The sequence below is a fragment of the Phyllostomus hastatus genome, unplaced genomic scaffold, assembly GCF_019186645.2.
Source record: "Phyllostomus hastatus isolate PE091 unplaced genomic scaffold, TTU_PhHast_1.1 phas_contig_86, whole genome shotgun sequence".
NCBI lineage: Eukaryota > Metazoa > Chordata > Mammalia > Chiroptera > Phyllostomidae > Phyllostomus > Phyllostomus hastatus.
The window spans coordinates 47,517,213-47,543,536 of NW_025333977.1; the positions used below are offsets into that span (position 1 = coordinate 47,517,213).

Here is a 26,324-nt window from a genome sequence, read left to right on the forward strand (position 1 = left end):
ACATATAACTAAAAATTAGGGAAAGCAAGAGGAGGAAGAGAAGGATCTTCAAGGATGTAGAAAAACCTAGGGAGATATAGCATCTCAGATACTAAGGAAAAAATAGAGAAAGAAGGAAATAAAATATTAATTTCTGTCCCCAAATATTGACGTCAAAGACTATCCATCTTTTTTTCCATATTATTACACAGATGTACAGGACACTGAGAATTTAGTGAGTGGACCCTCTAAACTTATGCCTCCTGTTCCCTTAAGTATAAGTCATGTGTCCTTGAGGACCTGTATGTTTATATACCCCCCAAAAATGCAATACAATTTTTTAAAGAATCTAGAAACAATATAAAATTATGTAAAATGTCACCCTTATAGAAATACATAAATAAGAAAGCCCCTTACCCATAATCCTACTCTTCAGAGTCAGCCATGTCAACAATTGGTGTATATTCATCTGACTTTTTTTTTAAACAATACATGTACTACTATGATTTGTTTTTTTACAGAAGTGGATCATAAATCCACTGCTCATCAACTTGCTGCTTCACTTAGCGGCATATTCTGGACATCTTTCCAGGCCAGCATGTTTCAGTTCACTTAATTGTCATTTTGCTCCTTTGTATTCCAACAGTGGCCAACAATTGCATACTGGAAGTGAAGGTGGGTCAGAGGGGCCAGCCTTTTTACCTGTAGACCCTAATGGTCATTGGTTACTTTCATTTGGCCTTTGTAGCCATAGCTACTTGCACCTGTCATTCTGGCCCCCACTACAGGTTTTGCTCCTCATTATCTCCAAGTCCCTTCCAAGCATTTTAATTCCTGAGGATGGTCTCTATTCCCTATTTTTAAGTGGTGGTGCTGTTGTCTTGACTTCAGAGGTCATATCCTAGAGCTTTGTGGAAATGGACAGAGGTGGCAGTGGACTGAGGCTGAAGTAGAAGTCCCAGCTAACAGATGAAGAGAGAGCCCTGACTGATGCCTCTCAGCTACATTGTGCAGAGTCTCCCAACCAGGCAAATGTCAGAATACTTCTCTTGTTAAAGAGTATTTCTTCTATTTTAAGGTTGTTGTTAGATTTGCTTTAGTCTTTTGCTTTTTTGTTTTAAGAGTTCATTTTTACTTCTCCCACTTTTTGTTTGTAAAAATCAATCCTGTGAATTCACTACAGAATGAGTTTTGTTGCAGTTTTTAAGTTAACTGTTTTTAATGTCAATATTGCAGTGTTGACTTACCCATCAGTCAGCAGGCATCTATTGTGCACTTACTGTTGGGTCTCTAGGTTGTTTTACTGCAACCAAGGAAGCTGCCTGAGGTTGTGGAAAGGCATAGAGGAGTGTGAGGAGTGAGGAGACCTGGGACCTAATTTGGCTCTATTGTCCATAGAGGCCTTGGGTCAATCATGAACTTTCCATGCCCTAGTCTAAAACAAGCTGCTAGAGTACCTAACTCTGAAGATTCCATCAGATAGTCTCTGATTTTCCATTCTACTACTGGATTTGTTTTAAGTATGGTGGGCAGTATAATCCAAGCTCAATTTCATCCTGGGATGACTCAGGTAGAGATAATGGTCAAGAATTTGGGTTCTAAGTTCTAATCTTGGCTTTGATAGTGAACTCTCTTTACCTTGGACTGACTCTGGGGGCATCGCCTATCTGTCAAAAGAGGGTACTGACCCAGATCCTTGGTTTTGGAGTGTACAGTAGAAGACCGGTGTACACATAGACCTTTGTAAAAGCACACATGTCTAGATTCAGCCCCTAGAGATTATGATTAAATAGGGGTAAGTTGGGGACCAGTTATATTTTAAAAAACACTCTGTAGGGGGTCCTGAGATACTCTCCTTGATAAGAAGCTGTCTACCTTGTCAGCACTTGACAAATACTTGAGTCTTCTCCCACCTTCTCCATTGCTCTATTTGCCTGTGAAATCCTTCCAGCTATAGACCTGTTGGTTTTTGGCCTCGGCTTTGCTCAGTGGCCTCTCTCCTCTTCCTTAGTAACAACCTGCAGTGTTTCACCGTGCGGTGCAGTGCGGCGGCAGCTCGTGAGGAGGACCCATATGTGGACTCCACCCTGAAGGTTAGAACTGGCTTATGACAACAGTGAAACCTTAAGATCAAAAAGGGACATGTGACTGCTTGCAAACTTGCCCTTGGGTCTAAGTGAGGTGAACTGTAAAGGTCATAAGATCTTTTTTATTGAATTAGAACTTTTGAATGTAAAATAGTAAACATTTTCTGATTCATGGTTTAGATGACAATATTAACATTACTTTGAAAACATTTCACTCAGAATTTAGGTATAAGGCATCGTTTTAAAAGTTTGGTAAAGATTAATATAGTATAACTTCAGAGAGTACTTCACAACTACAGTATACTATAATTTTATTAATGGATATGTTGGTGGCAATTAATATATAGCTATTAGAAAAAGTTCAGAAAATATATTCAAGAACACAAAATTGAATAAAGTACATTAAAATAATTTTTATATTATTATTAAATATGCCTATAATTCTTCTGTTATAAGCCTTCAATGACCTTTTGTCTTTCTGTAGATGAAATCTAAGCGTTAATGGATATGTTAGATCAATAACCTCATTTTTAGTATGCTTAGTCTCTGAAAAACTGTTAACCACAAAATAAACAGTTCATGATGAAATTTTACATTTTTCTGACCTCGAATTTTATTCTCAAAATATACTGATCATTTTTATGATATTCATTATATGGTATTTCACCTCTGACATATAAGCCACTTGAATGGTTGTTTGTTGTGAAGATACAGACTACAGGAAACCCCAAACTTATAATGGCCAGTATTTCAAAAGTTAGTTTATGCCTGTCATAAAAAAGGCATCTGGAACACCTTTTCCTGGAAGAATAAGTGTTCGATAATGATGGCTATGTTAATAAGTCAGCACTATGACATGCTTACTATGTCTTGAGTCCTCGGCCATTATCACAGTTGCCCAAATTATGTGATAGTGGTTTATGTGATCAGAGTTCCCAGTAACTCTTTTTTTGTTATGGCCTGCCTGGAGCTTTCTTGTTACTGACCAGGCTTACTGCCTACCTTCCGCCTCCTGGGAAACCAGATTCACAGCTTTCCCTTGTCTTTCTGTCTCTGATTAAGATGCACACATAGTCTTCTCAAGAGATTATTTTAAAAATAAAGGTTATTTCCCTAGCAAAAATTGGAAGCTGACAGATTTTTTATCTCTTTCTTCTCCCCACACCATGTCTTAAAAAAAAAAAAAGCTCAGAAGGACATAGGCTTACATAGGTAGTGATGGTAGAGTGACGGGTAGATTGAGGTAGGATCAATCTACATTTCAAAATAAATGATAATTTCAGGTCTACTCAGAGTCTCATAAAACCAGAGTGAAGAAACCAGAAAGATAGGAAGGGAGAGGAGAACTAGTGAGGTCTGCTGCCCTTAGGACCATCCTCTTGAGCATGGCACAGAGGAAAGGATGCTGATCATCACACCTCATGGCTGCTCCTTCTGTGACTTCCCCAACCCAGATGCCACTGGAATGAGCATGCAGCCGTTTAGCCTGCTTGCTGACTTGGATTTTGGGAGCTGTGGTGTCTGAGAAGGATTTCTCAGCCTCAGAGTTTGGCCCACAGTACACTTACCTTTTTCTGCCATTCCCCTGAGATTCCAGATTCTCAGCACTAGCCAGGGCCACCTAACTATTCTTGGGGATGAAAAAAACAGATGGAGATGTTCCTCCAAGCATGTTGTGCCATAGGGACAAGGAAGATGACATCTGAATCAAAACAGTGTTCATGGAGGAGAAGGCATGGGCCTGGTAGCATCATTTTGTGAGCTCCCAGAAAGAGTTCTTCTATTCTCTTTCTTATCAGTTCTAGTTGAGTTAATGCTCCCTCACAGTCACAGGAGCCTGGCTCCTGGTCCAGGGTTTTCTACAGTTTACCCGGCACACTCCACTCTGGGCAATATTCACACCTAAGGACCCAAGAGTCAGGGGCCATTTGAATATGCAAGCATTTCTCTTCTACACACCCATCTACTAAGAAGCCATTTTATATACTCTGTGCCTTAGAATGTCCTTTTGTAGTATCTCATTTTGCTTAGAAAATCCATTTGGGCATATCCCCAAGCCCGCACACTGTTAGTGGGATTGCCCTGGGTGTGCACTTACCAGCTCCTTGCTGCACTCACCAGTCCATGGGGACTTCCCACAGCTGTGAGGGGCCTCAGGTGCACCCATTTGCAGAATTCATTCAGAAAGAGTAGTTTTTTGGCAGGCACATAGGAAATAGACAGTTATGTAAGTTTAAATAGAGAAATCTCACGCTGATAAAAATAGGCATTTGAGGGTTTTTTTTTTGAGGGTGGAGGTGGAGCAAGAGAAACTTTATCAAATAAATAGATGGATTTTTGCAGATTAAAGTTCTTTACCTTTATTTCTTGGTTAAATTTATGATTTTTTCCTTTACCAGGCTTGCCCACCTGTCAGTATGGATGTCTGTGCTTTAAGAATTCAGCTTTTCATAGGCTTGAAAGCCATCTGTCACTTTAAAAACCACATTGTACTTCTGACCAAGGCAGACCCTGAAGCCATTCCAGAGAGGAGAGAGTCACCCAAGAGGCTTCTGTAAGCATCCCTCTGCCCCAGATATTCCTGCCAAAGCTCTGGCCTGAATTGTTATTGGTGTGTTTTATATGCATCTTTATCTTTTTTTAAATCAAATTTTTGAACAATTAGGTGGCTTTTCTATGATGTTCTTTTTCCAGGATAAGAAAATAAGGTTTTAATGATCTCTACAATATCCTTTATAATTGACATTGCAACTTTTAGAAGAAAATGCATTATAAAAGTTTCAATAAAAATCTAGTATTTTAGATAAGAAGTTAAAAGACATGCTTTTCTGTGTAATTAGTGGTAACGTCAGGGCCTCTAATGCTGACCCAGTCTTCAAGATTATTTTCTGGTATTTCAGTATAAAAGAAATTAACAATATGTTTCTTAGCTTAAGTCACATTCATGATATATAGATATGTACTGATCTACCTTAAGGTAGAATTGCGGTTTAATAACACTAAGCTCTGGCTGGTGCTTTGGTTTTCTGTTTCCATGTTGTTTGGAACACTTAATTGCAGACTAGTTGTGCTTCTGTTTGATGTTGTCTTTTTTCTCTTTTTGTGGGAATGCATTCTCTTGTCTTTGTCTCTGTCTCTCTCCATTTTCTTCTCTCATTTTATTTGTTTTTGGTTTTTCCATTTTATACCTCTTTCCTGCACTCAATCACCACACTGTTGTCCATGTACATGAGTCCATTTTTCTGTTTGCTCCATCCCTCCCCCCACCCAGAACTGTCAGCCTTCTCTCTGAGTCTCTCTATTTTGCTTATTAGTTCAATTTGCTCATTAGATTCCATATATGAACAAAATCATATGGTATTTGCTGGCTTGTTTAACTTAGCATAATGTTTTCCAAGTCCATCCACACTGTTGCAAAGGGTAACATTTTCACCTTTTTGATGGCCAAGTGGTATTCCATTTGACATTTTCTATACCGTGAACTTAGGTAGGAAATGCAATCTAACTTGAACATTTCTATATGGAAAACTTCATCACATAAGAAATCTGTTTTGGGGGGAGAAACATATAATGTATTTCATGTCAAACATTGGTTTTTGCTTTTAACATAAGTTTTTGCTTTTTGAATTGCTTGTGCCTGTGCTTGTTGCACCAAAAGGAATAAACAGGTTGACTTGGTTAAGTGATCACTTAGCGTTCAGAGTGGTGTGACTGGTTTAAAGGCTTCTAGGGAGAGGAAAAACAGCTTGGAATCTTGCACATTTGACATTTGTAATATATTATATATTTTAAATGATTTTTAAAAATTCTAATTTATTTGAAAATTCATTTGGTCAAAGGTCTGTGGTTTAACAGTTTGTATATCACAGAAAATGCATCACATAGTGAAAGCAAGAGACAGGGTAGTGCTTTAAGCAAACTAGCAGTTCCATGTGTTTTCTGCATTGTCTCAGCAGCCGTGAGTGTTTTCAGTGTTTCTCTGTTGGAGCTTCTGCTTAGATTTGTGATATAGGGGCTGCTGGACTCATGAAGGCCACACACAGAGAGATCCTGGGCACAGGGGCTTTCACAGCTGAATCTCTCTCCCTTTGAGGGCATTTGCCTGTTCTTTGAGCTTATTGCCTATTTGAGAATACTTTTGGAATGAATCTTAAGTGATGGGTTTATCAATTCATGAGTTGTAGAATATTAAATGTTGTAGGCCTGTGTAGCATTGTGAACAAATAATACTCTATAAAAATCAACTGCCCCGTCAATACTGAAGAAAATACTAAATGAAAGTGATTTCATAGTTATATTACTTTAGGTATCAAATATTTACCATTTAAAATTGCCATATATTAATAATGTGTTTTGTCTTACTGTTCTTGTCCTTTGTTTTGCTTTAGTTCTAGAAAAGGTCCCAGTGTTAAGCTGAAAACACCTCCTGTAGCTGAGGCTGGGTGGAATTTGTATATTGTGAATACAGTCTCACCAGTGCAACTGTACAGAGAAATGGTACTCCTTTTGACTTCTGATTTTTATTTGTAGAAATACGGAGTGGAATTGGTGACCAAAAATGGATTCTAATTATCTTACATTCAGAATGCCACACCCACCAGCACATAAGCTGCCAGACAGTGGAGTGTGTGTCTTTCTCCACCTTCTTGTTTTCCCAGCTCCTGACATTTGAGGAGCCAGTAGAAATTCCCTTCACTAAAATGAGATTCCCATGTTCATACCTTCTTCCTGTGAGGCTCGATTAACCAGTCTAAATATAAATAGCCTTTGACCTTTACCTTGAACCCTAGCAAAGACAACCTTGAAAGGGAGTTGAAAGAAATCTTCGATCATTTATCATTGTCTCTCTGTTCTTTGAAACATCAGCAGGTTGTCCCTGGGCACTGAAGCACCTGTAGCATTGTCCTGTGAGTAGGGTCCCAGAGTGGGCATTCTTCTTCCTTTTCTAAAAATGACAGCTGCCAGCTCATTCCTGGCAAGGTTTTTAAACTCTATTTTGAAATACATAATTTGAAACTTACAGAAAAGTTACATGAATAAGAATGGTATACAAATAAACCCTGTATATTCCCTTGCAGATTTACCCTGCATCAACATTATACCCCTTCTGCTTCTCTCTCTCTCTCAAACTCTTGCACTTCCTACACACACACAAATACACACATTGTTTTCTGACCCTTTGAAAATAAACTGCATAGATAATAGTCTAAGGCTAAATACTTCAGTGTGCGTTTCCTAAGAATGAGGGTATTTGCTTACACAACCACAGGGCAGTCATATGCTTCAGTAAATTTAACAGTGACACAATACTTTAGTCTATGGTTTATATTTCATTTTGTCAGCTGACCTTGTAATGGTTTAATAGCATTTCCCCCACTCCCGTACAGGATCCACCCTAGCATCAGGTAGGGTATTTGTCATGTCTCTTATCCTCCTTTAATCTGAAATATGATCATAGCCTTTCTTTGTTTTTTTTTATGACATAAGCATTTTATGACATAAGCATTTTTGAAAAATATATTTTCCCCTTTCAACCTTTAAAAATTTTTCATGATTAGCTTATATCTTCTTGGCTAGAATATTGCACAGGCAATACAGTGGTTTTTAGTGTGTTTCTTGGGGTATGACATTGGAAGGTGCATGATACCCATCTGCCCTCATTGGTGATGTTAATTTTGATGATCAGGTTTAAGGTTTTACCTGATTTGTCCCTGACATTTCAATGTTGATAATTATATCGGCTTTGCTGTGTCTTTTTAGTTTTGCTTAATTGAAAATCATAGGCTTCATCTAGATGATTTGCCTACTGGCGTCTGAAGATGCAGATTGATTCAGATAGTGATAATTTTCATAAGCCCACTGCAAGTTACAGAAATAGCCGTAGCAGAATCTAAATTCACCATTTGAAACTAAAAGGAGGGATGCTCAGTCTGAATTTGAGAAAGATTTAAATCATAGAACTTTTTAAAAAAGTTAACTATTTCAGATATGTTCATTAGCTTTATTGTTAGCAGTATTATTAGTATTATAGTATTATTTGGATCTTCTCTAATGATGTGTGCTGTTTAACAAAGGAGTATTTACAGTTGTGTGTGTAAAACTGGCTCATAGATTGGGCGGGGGGAGCCAGGGACTCTAGCTAGCCCCTGTCAGAATGATAAATAACCACTTTTTTATTTTTTAGGACTTAATGTGTCCAAATATTAACTTTACTAATAAAACATGTATTCTTAAGAACTAGGAAACTTTTAAGAGTCTTTCTGCTGCAACATTAGCTGTTTGCCTTTTTGTTTTAGGTAGACTACAGTAATACCTACAAGACTACAAAAACCCAGAGCTGCATCCACCTTCTTAGCGAGGCTCATCTGTTGGTGAGAGCTGCCCTGATGGATGCCGGTCAGCTGGAACCTGGAGAAAAAGTGGAGCTTTTAGAAGCATTTAAAGAAAGCTGTGGGCACCTTGGAGACTGCTATAGCAGGTTGATGATGCTTCTCAGAAACTTGTTAGAGAAGCCATCTTTAGCTTTGGGTGCACTTGCTAGCTTTTCCATCTCTGGTAGTTACCTGATAAATGGGGGGAGGTATGCATTAGGGGAGGTGGCTCATTTATTTAATTCACAAGCATTTGCTGAGCATATACTGTGTGCCAGGTATTGTGCTAAGCTTAGAGATATAAAGATGAATATGACCTGCCTCAAGTAGTTATAGTATGTTAGATGAACAGTGAGTTTTAAGTTCATGAGTCTCCCAACAACTTGTAAATTTGAAGTTTTTTTCAGGCCTTGAGCTGGGGTGGGGGGTCATGACCAAAGAAAATCCCTGAGACAGGTGTATTACTAATTCATTCCCTATTAACTTTAAGGGAGAGATACCAGTTGGGTGGTCTTTTTTTAGCCTTGGTAGTCAATGTTTTTATGATGACAAAAAAGGACACTTATGAATAGTGACTTATTTCCAAGAATGACGTTTACAAATTGTTTTGTATATGATTGTTTCAAAGACTTACTTGACCTATGGGGATAATTATAAATTAATAAAACGGACTTTCCCTACCTATAAACACCATTATGCAAATAAAATTCATGTAATGATTTTTTTCTGTTGTGACCAAACCAAAAGAACTACATTAATTAGAATGACTTTGCAGAATTAAACTTGGGGATTGTTTCAACTGCTAATGAAAAGTATTTTGAGATTTATGTCATTTAGGAAGCATGATCTGTTTTATTATCAAATGTGGCTTATATATGACAAATTTGAGATTTCTTTGCTTCTTTTCTTCAGGCTTGACACCCAGCATTCCCACCTCGCCTTGCCCTACTACAAGATGTCTGGTTTGTCTATGGCTGAGGTTTTGGCTCGAGTGGACTGGGCAGAAGAGGATGGATCACAGAAATATGAGAGGGGATTGATCTTTTACATTAGTCATTCACTTTATGAAAACCTGAATGAAGAATTAAGTGAAGTGAATATAATTTTCTATTTAGTTGTATATAATATTTTTAACTTTTCATTGTAGCAATTTATTGCATGTAATAACATTTAGAAGTCAAGTTTCAAATACTTTGATATAATTTCTTTTCATAAAAAGGTAACTAATGTGCCCCTTTTTTCATTAGTAATTATAGAATTACAGCTTGGAAAGGAACTTATAATTATCTTCTCATACTTTCTCATTAGGAGAAATATGGTCCATTATGATTGAGTGACCTGCCCAATGTAACAGATGGTTATTTTCTGAAGAATGATACAGAGTGGGGGCCTAGTCTTCCTTCTCATCTGTAGCCCTTTCCACCACCCATACTCTCCGAGTGTCCAAAGCTTCACTTACACTATACTGGCCTAGTGACCTGGACACATTATTAAGGATTATTTTTAGCCCCTCATGTGTTTTTAAAAGGAAATGAATACAGATAATGCAAAGCTGAATATTATGATACCACATGTTTTAAGATTTTGAGAGAAATTAAATTTTATCATAAATTATCCCATTAGCTACATTTTGTATTAAGCTGTAATTTTTATATAATGGACTTTTGAGTATTATTCAATATTTCTTCTGAACGCTTATTAAAATTAGAAGTACTGGCCACAATTTGGTACATATTTTCACTGCTTTGTCTTCATTTTAACTCAGCAGACAGACTACTTCAGATCATATGAGGTCTCTCACATTATCCCCATCAACTCTGTCTTTTAAAATCAAAATATATTACTATAATTTTAATTGGAATGTTGTATCTTGGCTGTGTCTTTTTTTCCCTGATTTTGTTGCTTTCGACTGGTTGACTGACTTTTATTTCTTGTTCTTGCTCACCAAAGGAATTAGCGGTAAAAGTGGTTAAGATGTTTCATGTGGCTGAGCCAAAGCAGCTGCCCCATGTTCTCTGTAGTCCTTCTATGAAGAATATTAATCCTTTAACTGCCATCAACTATCTAAGGAAACTGGATACTTCTGGGTTTTCATCAATCTTAGTGACATTGACCAAAGCAGCGATGGCTCTGAAAATGGGAGATCTTGACATGTACAGAAATGAAATGAAAAGCCATTCAGAGGTATGGTACCCCACCTGGTATTCAAAGCAGTATCAAATAGGACCTTGTAGTCCTGAGGTATTTAGCTTTCTTCTGGCTTCTGTCTAGCTCATTCTTTCTTAGTCGTAAAGGAAATTAGATTTGATGCTAGAAAGGAAGTGATCCAAAGTGGAAGTGCTTGGGCTTTGAATCTGGCAAATGAAAAAGAATTGTAAGTGGTAGTAGTGGAAGGGTAGTAAACCCTCAGTGTCAGGTACGTTCAGAGCATGGGGAATATGTAGGTTCTGCCCTGAGCTGACAGTCTGCATGAGAGGATGGCATGCCTACTGAAAACAGAATGAAGTGTATTCAGGTACAGCAAGTAGGATATTAACTGTGAGCCTTAGGAGTCCAGTGGTTGCAGAAATAGCCTGCATTTGGGAAAATCACAAAGGACTATATGGAGGGTTGGACATTTGAAAGGTATAGCAAAAAAAGATAGCTTGCCCTTAGAAGAGAGGCTATCTAGGGGCATGAGCCAAAGATGTTAGTCATTACAGGAAGAAATTAAGAGGTGACATTAACTGAGCACTTATTATGTCCTAGGCCTATTCTAACCTCCTTGCTTATATTCTCTTATTTAATTCTTGCAATAATGCTATAAGGTAGATGCTGTTATTGTACCTACTCAACAGGTGAGGTTAAATAGCTTGTTCAAGATCACACTGCAGGTGAGTAGTAGAGCCAAGATTTAAAGCAAGCAGTCAGGCTTCAGATCCTCTGCTCCTTCACTTTTGTTTTACTGCCCAAATGTGGTCAGATACCCACATTATGACTTTGGTTTCTAAAACAAGAAGAGTAGGAGTGCTTTATCACTGTATGAATGACACATTTTGTTATGATGAGAAGAATAAGTCAACACTGAGGTATTGTTTGCTTTGAAGAATAGAATCCTAGAAAGATGAATTTTCTTTTCATAATTTTGAAAAAGCCCTCGGTATATTATTGTTAAATCAAGTGCACTTAAATATAAAGCTCTCTGCAAAAATTGGGCATATATATGCTTAACTAAATATTAAGAGCTTCTGTGCAGACAGTTAACAATGATAATCTTTTAGAGTAAAACTGGTCTTTATAGTTAAAGAAAAAATTGAGATTAAAGTAAATTATTAGTAGTTTAACCATGAATCTTGAGTACACTAGCATGTATTTCCAAGATGCATGCAATGTATATTTTGTTCCTAAATTTCTTTTTTTATGTTAAGATGAAGTTGGTATGTGGATTTATTCTTGAACCTCGGCTATTGATTCAACAGAAGAAGGGACAGATTTTCCCAACTGAGCTTGCAGTTCACTTGAAGGAGACTCAGTCTGGATTACTTGTGGCTTCAATCCTGGGCTTACAGAAGAACAACAAAATTGGAATTGAAGAAGCAGATTCCTTTTTTAAGGTTTGTCACTTTGAAAATGTTAATTGTTCTAGATATCCCGATAAAATTCGTAGGGGGCAGGGAGCAGAATAAGATGAGTGAGTTTTCATTTGTTTATTGAAAACAAACAAACTTAGATATAACCAATTTATAAAAGTATATAGAGTATAAAAGAATATATCTAAAAAATTTCATTCATGCAAGCTATAATCTGTTTCCTGTTAAAATGTGTAAACTTGCTTTGCCATGGCACTAATGCTAACGATAAATTACTAAATACATGGCCTACATGATGGAGTGCTATTCAGACCAGCTGTAACTCGATCAATATTATACTTATCTGGGGTATGGGGGCTTGTTTCACTGTTTTCAAGGTGCTTTGTGGTAAAGATGGAGATACCATTCCTCAGCTCTTAGTGGACTTTTGGGAAGCACAGCTGGTAGCATGTCTCCCAGATGTGCTGCTGCAGGAACTCTTTTTCAAACTCACATCACAGTACATCTGGAGATTATCAAAGAGGCAGCCCCCAGACACCGTACCGTTGAGAACATCAAAGGATCTGGTAAGATAAAGGAATGATACATTACACATTGCAATAATGTACCTTCTTATTTTTAATGGCTTTGAATCAAACCTAATTTATGTTACCAGATATCTTTTTTAAGCAGGATTTTAAAATACACTTAAAACTTGTGCATGGGTGTAGTTGCCCATGTTTTAAGTAATTTTATATTCTCAGAGTACCCCTACCACTTCTTTGTTACTTACTTCCAGTGGTAGCTCGGTAACTAAAACATGAAGGAAGGGGCTTTGCCAGAACATGTTTATGTTCCCTCAGGCGATGGTCATGAAGCAGACCACAAGAAAAGAGGCATCTGTGAACCCGCTTACGGGTGAGGACCTGCAGGAGGCTTATGGGAGAGGACCGCACACACAGAGCTGCTCTGTAGCCCTTACCACTGCTTTTACCCTCCTCCTTCCTCCCCTCCCAGGGCTTTGCCTTTCATCGATGCCACAGCTAACTGGAAAAGTCACCAACTTCTTTTTTTTTAAATATATTTTATTGATTATGCTATTATGGGTGTCCCATTTTTTCCTCCCTTTTATTCCCCTCTGCCCTGCACCTCCACTCCTACCAGCTTCCCCTTCCCCACTTAGTTCATGTCCATGAGTCATACATGTAAGTTCTTTGGCTTCTCCATTTCCTATACTACTTTTAATCGCCCCCTGTCTATTTTGTACCTACCAATTATGCTTCTTATTCCCTGTACCTTTCCCCCATTCTCCCCCCTCACTTCCTTGCTGATAACCCTCCATGTGATGTCCATTTCTGTGAATCTGTTCCTGTTTTAGTTGTTTAGTTGTTTAGTTGTTCCTGTTTTAGTTGCTTAGTTTTTTGGTGTTTTTTTTTTAGGTTTAGTTGTTGATAGTTGTGAGTTTGTTGTCATTTTACTATTCATATTTTTGATCATCTTCTTTGTCTTAGTTAAATCCCTTTAACATTTCATGTAATAAGGGCTTGGTGATGATGACCTCCTTTAACTTGACCTTATCTGAGAAGCACTTTATCTGCCCTTCCATTCTAAATGACAGCTTTGCTGGATAGAGTAATCTTGGATGTAGGTCCTTGTGTTTTAAGACTTGGAATACTTCTTTCTAGCTCCTTCTTGCCTGTTAGGTTTCTTTCGAGAAATCAGCTGATAGTCTTATGGTAACTTTCTTATGATAGTCCTTTGTAGGTAACTTTCTCCTTTTCTCTTGCTGCTTTGAGGATTCTCTCCTTAATCTTTGATCTTGGGTAATGTAATTATGATGTGCCTTGGCTTGTGCTTTTTTGGGTCCAACTTCTTTGGGACTCTCTGGGCTTCTAGGAGGTTCAGGAAGTCTTTCCTTTGCCAGATTGGGGAAATTCTCCTTCATTTATTTTTCAAATAACTTTTCCATTTCTTGCTCTTTCTCTTCTCCTTCTGGCACCCCTATAATTTGGATGTGGGAATATTTAAAGTTGTCCTGGATGTTCCTAAGCCTCTCCTCATTTTTTTTGAGTTCTTGTTTCTTCATTCTGTTCTGGTCGAATGTTTATTTCTTCATTCTGCTTCAAATCATTGACTTGAGTCCTGATTTCCTTCCATTCACTGTCGTTTGTGTATTTTTCTTTATTTCACTTTGCATAGCTTTCACTTCTTCCTCTGTTTTGCAACCATACTCAACCATTTCTGTGAGCATCTTGATGACCAGTGTTTTTAACTCTGCATATGATAGATTGGCTGTCCGTATATCACTTAGTTCTATTTCTGGAGCTTTGATCTGTTCTTTTATTTGGGCCATATTTCTTTTATCTCAGTACACCTGTTATGTTGCAAGAGGTAGAGCCTGGACCTGTATGTATAGGAGGGGTCCGCCATGGAACAATGCTGCTTGCTTGTTTGGCTGGCTTTCAGTCATTTCCCTGCTACTTACAAGCGAATTGGGCCCTTCTGGTGCTGATTCCCGGGTAGATGGGTTTGTGTACATTCTAGGATCCTGTTGGTCTCTCCAATGAACTCTCCTGTGAGGTGGGGAGTTTCTCCTGCCACTGTAACACCCACAGATTTTTACAGCCAGAGGTTTTGAGGCTTTATTCTCCCGCACTAGGTGCGGGAAATAATAGCAACTGGGTGCGGGAGAATAATAGCAACTGGGTTGTACGGTCTTGCTCTCTAGTTGTTGCTCTTCATTTATCTGCATGCAAATGTAGGGCCACCTGGTCCACAAGCTACCGCCTTGCCATTTGTCCTCTCTGCCCTGGCTGCTCATCTCTGCCCCTCTTACTAGTCTGAATGAATGTTTCTTCTTTAACTCCTTGGTTGTTGGATTTCCATAGAGTTAGCTTTTCTGGCAGATCTGGTTATTTTTGCTTTTAAATTTGTTGTTGTCCTTCTTTTGGTTGTGCAAGGAGGCAAAGTGTATCTACCTATGCCTCCATCTTGGCCGAAAGGACCAACTTCTTGAAATAAGGAGCCTTTATGGGAATTATCTTGAGAACTGATGGAAGAGGTTTTGTCTTCCAAGGAGAGCAGTAGAAATAAAAAATTATTACCAAATGTTACCACAGTGTTACTGTGAATTTTTTTTAGTAAAATTAGCTTGAAAGCACTATTGCTTTTTTGCTAGAAAGTGCCTCCTTGGAATATTTTAAAATTTAAAATATTAGGAAATATTTAGTGCATATTTGTTCAGTGAGAAGTATAAAGGCTGAAACTTTTTCCAGGGGGATAGATTCTAAAAGACTTACCTTTCCTTTTTTAAAAAAGATTTTATTCATTTATTTTTAGAGGACAGGGGAAGGAAGGGAGAAAGAGAGGGGTAGAAACATCAATGTATGGTTGACTGTCATGTACCCTGTACTAGGGATCTGGCCCTCAACCCAGGTGTGTGCCCTGATAGGAAATTGAACTGGCGACCCTTTGTTTTGCACGCCAGCACTCAGTCCATTAAGCCACACCAGCCAGGGCAAGACTTCCCTGTCTGTTCCCAGGAAAGCGTGTACTTACTTCTGTGACATAGCTAAGGATTAGTGATTGCTTGCTCTTTTTAGAATAAATGAAGAACATCTTGTTGTTTTATATTTTGTTTATATTAATTTCTTTCATATTTTAGATAAACGCCTGTAGTCATTATGGCTTAATCTATCCATGGGTTAATGTCTTAATATCATCTGATTCCTTAGCTGACTCACATTACACAGAAGATCTCTCCAAATTACAGGTAAATAAAAATGCCTCTTTATTACAATTTAATGTAGGATATACATTTGGTAAGACCTTAGGTGTTCTATTAATCTAGAGTGTGTACTTTTGAGGGACAAAATCCACTGTTAGGCAGGCTCAGGAGCTCTGAGGGGAATTCTTGCCTCTGCCTGAAATGCTCACAGGAAGGCTGGTTTCAGTACCTTAAATGAATGAGCATCCAAGTCACATGACTGTCCTGCCTCTTTTTCAGCATGTGCTTGAAAACACTTTGTGATATGCAAATATGGCAAATGTTTAGCATAGTTTTATTAATATAATTCATGGGTTTTTTTTTTGTCTTCACTCATACATTTTAGGCCTCTAGCCCAATGCAGCCACTATTATCTGTTTTATAGGAAATAAGTCAAAGTAGCCAATTTATCTGGCTCTTGAAAAGGAATTTTTTAAAATTTTCTTAAAGATTTTATTTATTTATTTTTAGACAGAGGGGAAGGGAGGGAGAAAGGGAGGGGAACATCAATGTATGGTTGCCTCTTGTGCACCCCCTACTGGGGACCTGGCCTGCAACCCAGGCTTGTGCCCTGACTAGGAATGGAACTGGCAACCCTTTGGTTCACAGGTTGGTGTTCAAAACACTCAGCCACACCTGCCAGGGCAGGATATTTTTTTAAAGTAAGAAATAGGATCAGAGAATGTAGATCATCCTACAGGAATTCTGACTGTGACAGTGTTTTGACTGGAAATGAGAAGTAAATCTACATTTTACTTGGTGGATCAGGCTGGGCTAGGTGTGGATGTGGTTTTTCTCAGTGTAGTTCAGTGGTCCAGGACCCATAGAACCCCCAAATCTGTTTTGTTTGGTCTGCCCAATGTATCTACCAATGTATAAAAATTTACACTTTTATTTAAGAATCTGAGTTTTAAGTTTCTCTTGAAAAGTTCAGCAGAACTGGTGACTCTGGCCCCTCATTGCCTGAGACCTTCAGGTTGGAGCCAACTAGTGGCTTCCCTTGGGCAGTGCTCATGCTGTCTTGCCTGCCACAGTTCTCATCTCAATCAGTGTCTTCTTGGTCCACGTACTGAGTATGTGGTGTCCATTTTCCTTATATCCAGCTGCCTTTTGGCCTCTTGAGGTTTTTGAGTTTGCAACTCCTGATTTACACTAGGAACAGGTGTCAGTGTTATTACTGCTTACGAAAACGAAAATTGGGGGTCGGGAGGGAAGGTCAACAGACGATATTGCTTAGACAGCCTCCGGATAGCCTGTGTTGTCTTCAGAAGTTAAGTCATTCACAGTCATAAAAAAATCAACAAAGATGATTCGTATTGGTTCTTATCTTTGGTACCCTTATGATATAGAGGCCACTGAGCCCCAAATTTGTTCCTCTCACAGATATTCCTTGAACATGAGCTGTAGATGTGTATAGCATTGGACAAGACAGGCAGGGCCTTACTTTCCTGGGACATATGTACTAATGACATATGTAAAATCGTAATTGTAACAAGTGCTGTTAAATCTCACCTGATCAAGCTACCAAGCATATTTGTAATCACTGCTTGAAAAAGTATAAATCAGTGGTCGTTTAAAGTCCATTTTAAAGTATTTAAAAAGGGTAGGTTCTTTCTGGGAGTCTTTGCTGTTCGAGGATGGAAAGGTAGTTGGCTTGAACTTCCAGATTATCTGTGAGTCATTTAGAACAAAATAACCCTCAAAAAACAAAAAGATTGCAATTTCATGTGGCTGTCCCTTAGAGGAATGGGGAGGTTCAGAACCACCACCACACACAGATTCGATGTATCTCATGTCCTCAGTCAGTATAATATTATACATATTTGTGCAAAAAATTAAAATAAAAACAATATAGAAATCATCTACATGTCAAAAAAGCTGTTATTTGAAATGATACAGTAACTAGTAAATACTCTACCCTTTGCCAAAATTGTCACAGACCTCTCACCTACCTCCTTGCCAACCACCTCACCTAAGAGTGGCAGTTGATTGTCTAGGTGGAGAAGCAGAGGAGTCCGGGTTCCAGCCCTGCAGAGTTGGCTGAGGGATCTAGATCAGAGAAGGGGTGAATAGTGCATGTGCTTGGGGGTAGAGAGGCATCCATTTCCAATATTTAAAAAGAAAAAAGGAGCAGTCTGATGGATCTCCCTTTTGACCCAGCTGTTTCACTTCTAGGAATATCTCCTAAGAATCCTCACACACCAATACAAAAAAAAATGCACCCTTATATTAAAGCATTATTTACAATAATCAAGATCTGCAAACAACCTAAGTACCCATCAGTAAATGAGAGGATAAAAAAGTTGTGGTACATTTACACAATGGAATACTACACAGCAGTGAAAAAGAAGGACCTCTTACCTTTTGCCACAGCATGGATTGACCTGGAGACTATTATGCTAAGTGAAATTAGCCAGTCAGTGAAAGACAAATGCCATATGATCTCACTTATACGTGGAATCTAATGACCAAAATAAACTAACAAACAAAATAGAAACAGAAGCATTGGACAGGTGGCAGCTGTCAAAGGGGAAAGGGAGTACTGGATGAAAGAAGGTAAAGAGAGTAGCCAAAGAATATATATGCATGACTCGTGGACATGGGCAATGATATGGGAATTGCCTGAGGAGGAGCTGAATGGTGGAGGGCAAAGGGAGAAAAAGTGGCAACAATGCTAATAGCATAAGCAATAAAATACAATTTAAAAAAAGGAGCACTTTAAAGAGAAGTAGTAACCTTTGGACCATTTTTAAATTCAGTAGTATATGTGCTTTTTGGTGTTTCTTATTTTTAAACTTCTTGATGATATGGATAAAACTAAGTAAAAATTCATGGATAATCCATTTTATAGCAAGCTTTGACTAGTTTCATTGTAACCATGATTTGGGTTACTCATGCCTTGCTCCCTCCTTCCTACCTATCCTATTGTCTTGAGTAATCAAAAGTTGAATATAGAAATAGTCTGTGTTTTCTTTTATGTTGGGAGGTCCTGTAAGTGGCAGATTATCACCTTATTTCATGTTTGCTATCTTTTTGTCAGGAATTATTCAGATGAAGTTGATTATTAAACTTGTAGGAAGGAAAAGGACCAACCTTATTCTTTCAGCCATTCCTTGGTGGACATTTGGAATAAAATAATCATGCTGACTGTAAATAGGTAGTTCACGTGCCATATCGTCCTGTGAGCTTGAGAAGCTGTAGCAAAAAGGATATAAGAAGAAGAAAATCAGTATATAATCATCTCATCTTTATCTATAAGAAAGCAAAAACAGATTATTTCAGTGGTAGAATCAGCAGCAGTACAGTTGGCTCTTTAACATTGTGGGGGTTAGGGTTCCACCAGCTGCCTGCACAGTGGAAAATTCACATACAATTTAAGTCAGCCCCCAGCATACATAGATTTCCAGCTGCCAGATGACCCTTGAACAACTCAGGTTTGAACTGTGCAGTCAATTGAAAAAAACCAAATAAGTGGACCTGTGCAGTTCAAATATGCATTGCTAAGTGTCAGCTGTATTTATAGTTTAAATGCCTAAGAGTAAAATTGATTACAGTTCTGTATACTGAAATAGTACCTGCTCTGTTATTCAACAAAATGGTGGTGTTACAAATTATTAGGTTCTTAACAATTGCTTTGGTTTTCTTAAATTTTAGTTTTGTTTATATATAATGCATGCTTATTATCCAAACTTTGGAAAATACAGGGGGAAAAAAGTGGGCTCAGTCCTCCCATTCAGTGAGCTGATCTCTGTTCAAATTCTGTGCTTTTTCAAAAGCATTTCTGTATGTGTAGGTATCTATGTAGATTTCACAAAACTGATCATGCCCTGAATATAATTTTATATTGAATTTTTTTACTTATCATTTTATCATGAACATTTTGTCATTAAGTAGCCTTTATAATATTCAATCATACAAAGGTATCATGATTTACTCATCCCTTTTTGTGTGGCATTTAGGTTGCTTCTGGTATCATCTTATAAATACTCTTGTGATGAACATCATTGAACATAACTGTCTGACCGCAGTGTTCTAGGACAGAGTCCTAAAGGGTTCCTGCTAATTATAAAATGCAGTCTATCCAAAGCAAGTGAAATCATGTTATTTTTTAAATGATTGCTTTCTATCAAACAGATTGTTATTCTATCAAACAGAGAAGTGGCACAAATATTATTTAATACTTTACTAAATAAATATCATATGCATGTGTTCTAAAATTGCATTCTTGGGGGGGCAAGTGAGGTTTATAGTCTTTTTAAAAAATTGTATTTTGTACTTTAGATTTTTGGGTGTTTCATTCCATAACATTTTACTTTTCTGTTCATAGTCTCTTATGTGTGGTCCTTCATTTGACATAGCTTCCATTGTTCCGTTCCTGGAACCACTCTCAGAAGACACAGTTGCTGGCCTCAGCGTCCAGGTTCTGTGTCGGACGCGTCTAAAAGAGTATGAGCAGTGCATCGACACACTGCTAGAGAGGTGCCCAGAGGCCATCATTCCTTATGCTAATCACGAACTGAAAGAAGAGAATCGGGTATGCTTTTCAGATTACTTTTTAGGCTCCATAGTGATAATCAGATTTGATCATTTTGTTGCCTTATCTGCAAAATAGGGACAAATCATGCCAGTCCAGCTTCACAGGACTGGGTGGGTCAAATGAGTACATACATTTAACATGTTATGTGTCTTGAATACTGTTGGAGGCTATTAAAATGTATGGCAGTGGTATGTTATCTTCATTTAAAACCTCTCATTGAAGAAGTAGTAAGCTGTGAAGACTGGGGAAACAGTGATGGTGGGAAAGCATTCTCTGGGCTACATGGTCTTTAGTTTAGAAATTAGAATTTCAGACTTTAGTACTTTTTCTCATTTTCCTTTCTTCCTTCTTGCCACCTAAGAAATAATCCAGGATATGCCTACATTCCTTTTTAAAAATAGCTGCATACACATGTACAATATACATATTATTCGATTTCCAAGCTACAAACATGACTTTTATGTTATAGTTTAAGCAGAAGACTGGCTGCTGATATAACTTCAGTTATAATAAAATTTACTGCCCTAACCAAAATGATGTATTTTTGCCCTGTACCTTTCCTGCATGATCTTCTTATTCTTGTTGGAAACTTAATGTAAAATGCATCAAACTTAAAATTTATTCATTTTTTCTAAGATAGACTTTGTGGTGGAAAAAACTGCTTCCTGAACTTTGTCAGAGAATAAAATGTGGTGGAGAGAAGTACCAACTCTACTTGTCATCATTAAAGGGTAAAACGCTTATTTTTGCTTGATTATAAATTTAATTGCATCCTAATTTTAGTTTCTATAATTTGTTATTAAAGATTTGCTTTCTGTAGTTTTTCATGTGATTCTCAAGTGAGGTGAAGAGGCTCTTAGAATCCTCTAGAGAGCTTATTTTCAGCATTCATGTGCTCCCCCCATCACATTGGGTATTCATTTATCTCCTCTAGCTGTAGAGCTGATGTTTTTAAGTTAATCTTTTCAAATACCTAACAAGTTATCACAGGCATAGAAACTCAACCTCAGTATTTTGAAAATTTGAATTTTCATTAAGACTATTACATTTTTATTAGTGATCTCAGTGCTTAATTTACTTTATGTAGGAAATTAAGATGATTGTCATTATTAATCATAGTTGTAAGTTAAGTATTGAAGAATGACAAGGTTCTCAAGGATTTAGAAGTTGAGTGTCCCTAAATTATGCAATATTTTACATCATTAGTCATTATTTGAATTTTCATAATTCATAATCATTTATGAATCTTAATACATGTATGGTTATCAAGTACTCTACCCTTGTGTGTTAATATCACTAATTAATTGTTGGCCTGATGACAGTGAGTATGGTTATATTGATTTTAGTATGCATAAAATATTAGAAATTGATAGTATTGGAATTTTATTTTCCAGCAAAGGTAATTGGTTTGTAAAACGTTAGGCAGAGCCAGCGGCTCTTGGAAGGTGTGTTTCTGAAAATTCCCATTCATGGTTTGGAGGAGGTGGCTTTGTACTAACTTTCTGTCTGACCATCTCTCTGGGTGAGTTTTGGTTTTCAGAAGATGAAATTGTCAGTTGTTTGTGCCCTGCCCACCTGCATCAAATTTATCACATGATTTTGAACTGATGTTTTGTGTTGGTAGATCACTTTTTCGTGCAGATAGTCCATATCTTCACACCTTAGTTATATTACTACTTTACTCAAAAGATTCTTTCTTCATTCTTTTTTATGTGTATTTTTATTGAATTTATTGGGGTGACATTGATTAATAAAATTATATAGGTTTCAGGTGTACAGTTCTATAATACATCATCTGTATATTATATTGTGCATTCACCACCCCAAGTTAAGTCTTCCATCACCATTTATTCCCTCTTTACCCTCTTCTACCTCCCTCTATCCCCCTTCCCTCTGGTAATCACCATACTATTGTCTTTGTATATCAGGGGTCATTTTGTTTTTTGGATTTTTGCTTAATCCCTTCACCTTTTCACCTAGCCCCCACAAGGTCTCTCTCCTCTGACAGCTGCCAGTCTGTTCTCTATGAGTCTGTTTCTTTTTTGTTAGCTTATTTTGTTCTTTAGGTTCCACATATGAGAGAAATCATATGGCACCTGTCTTTCTCTGACTGGCTTATTTCACTTAGCATAATAATTTCCAGGTTTATCCATGCTGTTGCAAAGGGTAAGATTTCCTTCTTTACAATGGAGTAATATTCCATTGTGTAAATGTACCAGTTTTTTTTATCTATTCATCTACTGGGCACTTGGGCTGTTTCCACATCTTGGCTATTTGAAGTAATGCTGCAATGAACATGGGGGTACATACTCTCTTTCAAATTTTTGGATCCTTAGGATATATTCCCAGAAGTGGAAGTGCTATGTCATAAGGCAGTTCCATTTTTAATTTTCTGAAGTCCATACTACTTTCCACAGTGGCTGCACCAGTCTACTCTCCCACAAACAGTTCACAAGATTCCCTTTTTTCCACATCCTCACCAACACTTGTTGTTTGTTGATTCATTGATGATGGCCATTCTGACAGGTGTGAGGTGATATCTCATTGTGGCTTTAATTTGCATTTCTTTGATAATTAGTGACGCTGAGCATCTTTTTGTATGTCTACTGGCCATCTGTATGTCTCATTGGAGAAGGGTCTATTCAGGTCCTTTGCCCATTTTTAAATTGGATGTGTGTGTGTGTTCAGTTGTATGAGTTCTTTAGAAATTTTGAATGCTAACCCCTTACTTGCTTTATCATTGGCAAATATGTTCTCCCATTCAGTGGATTGTTTTTATTTTGTTGATGGTTCCCTTTGCTGTGCAATAATTGCTTTTTAGTTTGATGTAGTCCCATTTTTTTTTGTTTCCCGTGCCTGAGGCAATAATCAGAAAAAGTGCTGTGAGAAATGTCCACTGCCTATGTTTTCTTCTCATCCTTTTCTGATCCACATTCACAAACTCTTTACCATGAACTTACTCATAATCATTCCTCCAAATGTTCCTGTTTTCTGTATCTTCAAAATATCTTTGTTTTTGTACACACACGTATGTGTGTGGCTCATGGGACTACGTACTGTGTGTGATTTACCTTTATTAGACGCCTGTACCTCAAGAGCTGGTATAGTGTTTTAGTCACTTTTCATGTTGCACCCCCTTACCAGCAATGTGCCCCTCACAGAAAGCCTTCTGTAAGTAATTATTAATTCAAAGGGGAGAATCTTAATTCAGATCCATTTTCAATGGAGATCTTTGGGTTGGCAGCTGTAGTACACTGAGAAGCGACTAGGATTGGAGCCTGGAGAATTGGAGCTGAGTTCCAGGTCTGCTACTTACTGAGTGACCTGAAGCAGGCAGAATTTTTAATATCCTGGGACTAATGAGAAGTTCAGGGAGAACTCTATAGTAAAATACTAGGCAGAATTGCAAGATGGTAGGGTTCAAGATGGAGGGCAGGGACTTACATGCTTAGGAGCTTGGATTTCATATCTCCAATACAGTGTTCCTCAACCTTGGCACTGTTGACATTTTTGACCAAATAATTTGTGTGTGTGTGTGTGTGTGTGTGTGTGTGTGTGTGTAGGTGTCTCCTGTATGTTTTAGGACGTTGAGCAGCATCCTGGCCTCTACTCCTAAATACCAATAGCACTGTCCCAGTTAGGACAAACAAATGTCTCCAGACATTCCAGATATCCCCTGGGCTCAAAATCAGACTGGTTGAGAACCTTTGCATTAATGCAGAGCCATTGAAAGCGAGGTTAGTAGTTGATTTGTTTGTTTCAAGGAACTATTCGTTACTGTTTTTCTGATAATGAACTGTGCTTATTATTACAAATGGTATTACTTTAGTAAATTATAAAAATAAAGCTCAAAAAATCATTTAAAGTACCACCAGCTAGAAATAACTATTTTTAGTTTTTGATGAATATTTTCTAGGCACACCAAGGATTTAAGATACTGACCTTGGTCTTGGAGTTATGACTTGTATTAACCCCTCACTGATTAACAGGAGAGAACTGGGTGGTGGCAAGACTTTTTTGTTGGCTCTATAACTACTCTGCACTGGCCCCCCAACTCAGTATTTTCATATGTAGGATACTACTTACAGGCTCCACATTAGGCTAAAAAATCTAGCTTGATAGGGAAGCATTGGAAATTCATGTTTTTCACCTGATTTTTACAAAATGGTAGTTAATACTAAGTTTCTGTTATATGTTAGATGTGCATCATTGTATTTTAATTCTCAAAGGACTCTGGAATCTAGCAAATAATACTGCATTATAGATAAGGAAACTAGGAGTTGGGAGGTTAAGTGATTTTCTTAAAGTCACCAGAGAGAAGTCACCAGGGAAGAGTATGACCCAGGGCAGGTCTGTCTGATTCCAGAGGTAGGGATCTTTCCCAGTATCACCTCTGTTCCATTCATGACCTTTTAGCAACAAGGGCATATCACTCCTTTGTGGAAAGGGTGATTTAGGTTGCTGAATATTGGACAGATAATGTTGGATGGATGCACACACACTTGAGTAGATTCGTTTCAATCACTCGACAAATAGAGTAAATGATGGATGTGTGAAGATCAGGGAGCGGCACTGAAGTATGTTTATCGGGGAACCTTGTTCTTAAGTGTCACCCCCTTCTCTTCCCAGCAGAGGGAAGCACGTTTGTACTTGGAAGCAATAGAAACATAAAATTGCATAGTTATCTTTACAAAAATGTTTGCTAAATTCCTTAATATTTAAAATGTTAACTAGAGCTCATTATTTTGCAGTTTGGAAGAAAAAGGTAAAATGATCATGAAAAAAGCTTTGTCTTTATTAGTAACTTGAAAATATCAGAGAGGAACTGATTTAGGAAAATGTTATCCAATGATTAATAGTAATTCTTGTCCTAGCAAACTTTTTCAATTAGCTGAATTCTACCACTAAAAATAGTATTCAAATGATTGTATTTTTAGAAGATTACCAGAAATGTATTGAAAGTATTGTAATAATCTAGCAATGAAGTAGTAAATCCAAAGTGCATGGGGCTAATATAAAATAAACTTCAAAGGATTCTAGAAAGAATAAGTTGTAAAACCAAAAGTATTATGTGGACTTAAAAGATAGTTTGTATGTTTTCTTTTGTAATTATAACATTTGGTACCTGAACTAACTTTTAATTGGTTGAGTAACAAGAGAATTGGATGAAAGACATTTAGTTCTAACTCAGATATTCCTTCCTACAAACAGAAACACTGTCAGTTGTTGCTGTGGAACTAGAACTACGGGATTTCTTGAATGTTCTTCCAGAAGATGGCGCTGCAGCATTTTTCTTACCTTACCTTCTTTACTGCAGCCAAAAGAAATCATTGACTTGAAGGTGTCCTTTGAAACTCAGCACAATAGATATGAGACTGAATTTTCAAAACTTGAATGCAAGGTAAAAATAAAGGATTTTCACATTGTATATGTACATATACTGCAGATGCTTTCAGGTTGCTTACCCTTACCATGGTATTTCATAATTTATTACCTGAATCCATTTGATTGTCCAGATATAAAAAAGCTACAAGGCATAAGAATTTCCTCAAAGAAGGTATATATTTTTAAAGGCGGACACTGACATTTATTTCAAGGAACATCAGTTTACTGTTGTTGGGGACATGACAGTCTTTTTATCCCACAAACACAGAGAACAGTTTTGCAAGTTTGTGTGAAAGAATGTCACTCCAAGTAGTCCAGAATTTCTTTATTTTTCCAGTTCTTTTCTATTGGGTTGCTTTTTAAAACAAATTTCCCACAAAAGATTTCAGACTTTTTTGTTGTTGTTGTTACTTTTAAAACTCATGCAGCATTTCTCTCTGAATCAAAGGAAGTAGAAGTTACAAAACTGACTTTCTTGTCTGGCTATTGACATGATTTGTTTGAATGCATGTTTTTCAGCCAAAACATTATTTCCACTTTTGTTGATGTGTACTCTTGCTCTTTCAGCTAGAGTGTATGTGAAAATAAAAGAATATGTCATTGTATTCACAACTGTGTCTTCTTTCTTAACCTCTTATTAAACAATTTTAA

At 37.5% G+C, this 26,324-nt stretch overlaps 2 protein-coding genes across 3 annotated transcripts in view; one reads left to right on the forward strand and one right to left on the reverse strand.

Annotated features, from left to right (window-relative positions):
- Positions 1–26,278, forward strand: part of HPS3 (HPS3 biogenesis of lysosomal organelles complex 2 subunit 1) — a 39,105-nt gene extending 12,827 nt beyond the window's left edge. The window contains exons 6-17 of one of the 2 annotated variants that reach the window (XR_006787231.1): positions 1,991–2,072; positions 4,466–4,620; positions 6,455–6,563; positions 8,363–8,544; positions 9,350–9,530; positions 10,388–10,621; positions 11,845–12,030; positions 12,384–12,572; positions 15,650–15,757; positions 20,079–20,285; positions 20,925–21,019; positions 25,500–25,637. Coding sequence is in view for 1 of the 2 variants with exons in the window: in XM_045852095.1 (XP_045708051.1) it covers positions 1,991–2,072; positions 4,466–4,620; positions 6,455–6,563; positions 8,363–8,544; positions 9,350–9,530; positions 10,388–10,621; positions 11,845–12,030; positions 12,384–12,572; positions 15,650–15,757; positions 20,079–20,285; positions 20,929–21,019; positions 25,500–25,627 (1,852 nt within the window). In the remaining variant the exon portion in view is untranslated. Of the gene's footprint in view, positions 1–1,990; positions 2,073–4,465; positions 4,621–6,454; positions 6,564–8,362; positions 8,545–9,349; positions 9,531–10,387; positions 10,622–11,844; positions 12,031–12,383; positions 12,573–15,649; positions 15,758–20,078; positions 20,286–20,924; positions 21,020–25,499 lie in introns of both variants that reach the window. The other variant, XM_045852095.1, reaches the window with a different exon arrangement.
- LOC123827557 (ceruloplasmin) overlaps positions 12,109–26,324 on the reverse strand; it is an 80,842-nt gene continuing 66,626 nt past the window's right edge. The window contains exons 19-20 of the mRNA XM_045852093.1: positions 18,845–18,946; positions 12,109–12,569 (exon numbers count right to left, since the gene is read on the reverse strand). Of these exons, the coding sequence (XP_045708049.1) occupies positions 18,846–18,946 (101 nt within the window). The 3' untranslated portion in view covers positions 12,109–12,569; position 18,845. The remainder of the gene's footprint in view (positions 12,570–18,844; positions 18,947–26,324) is intronic.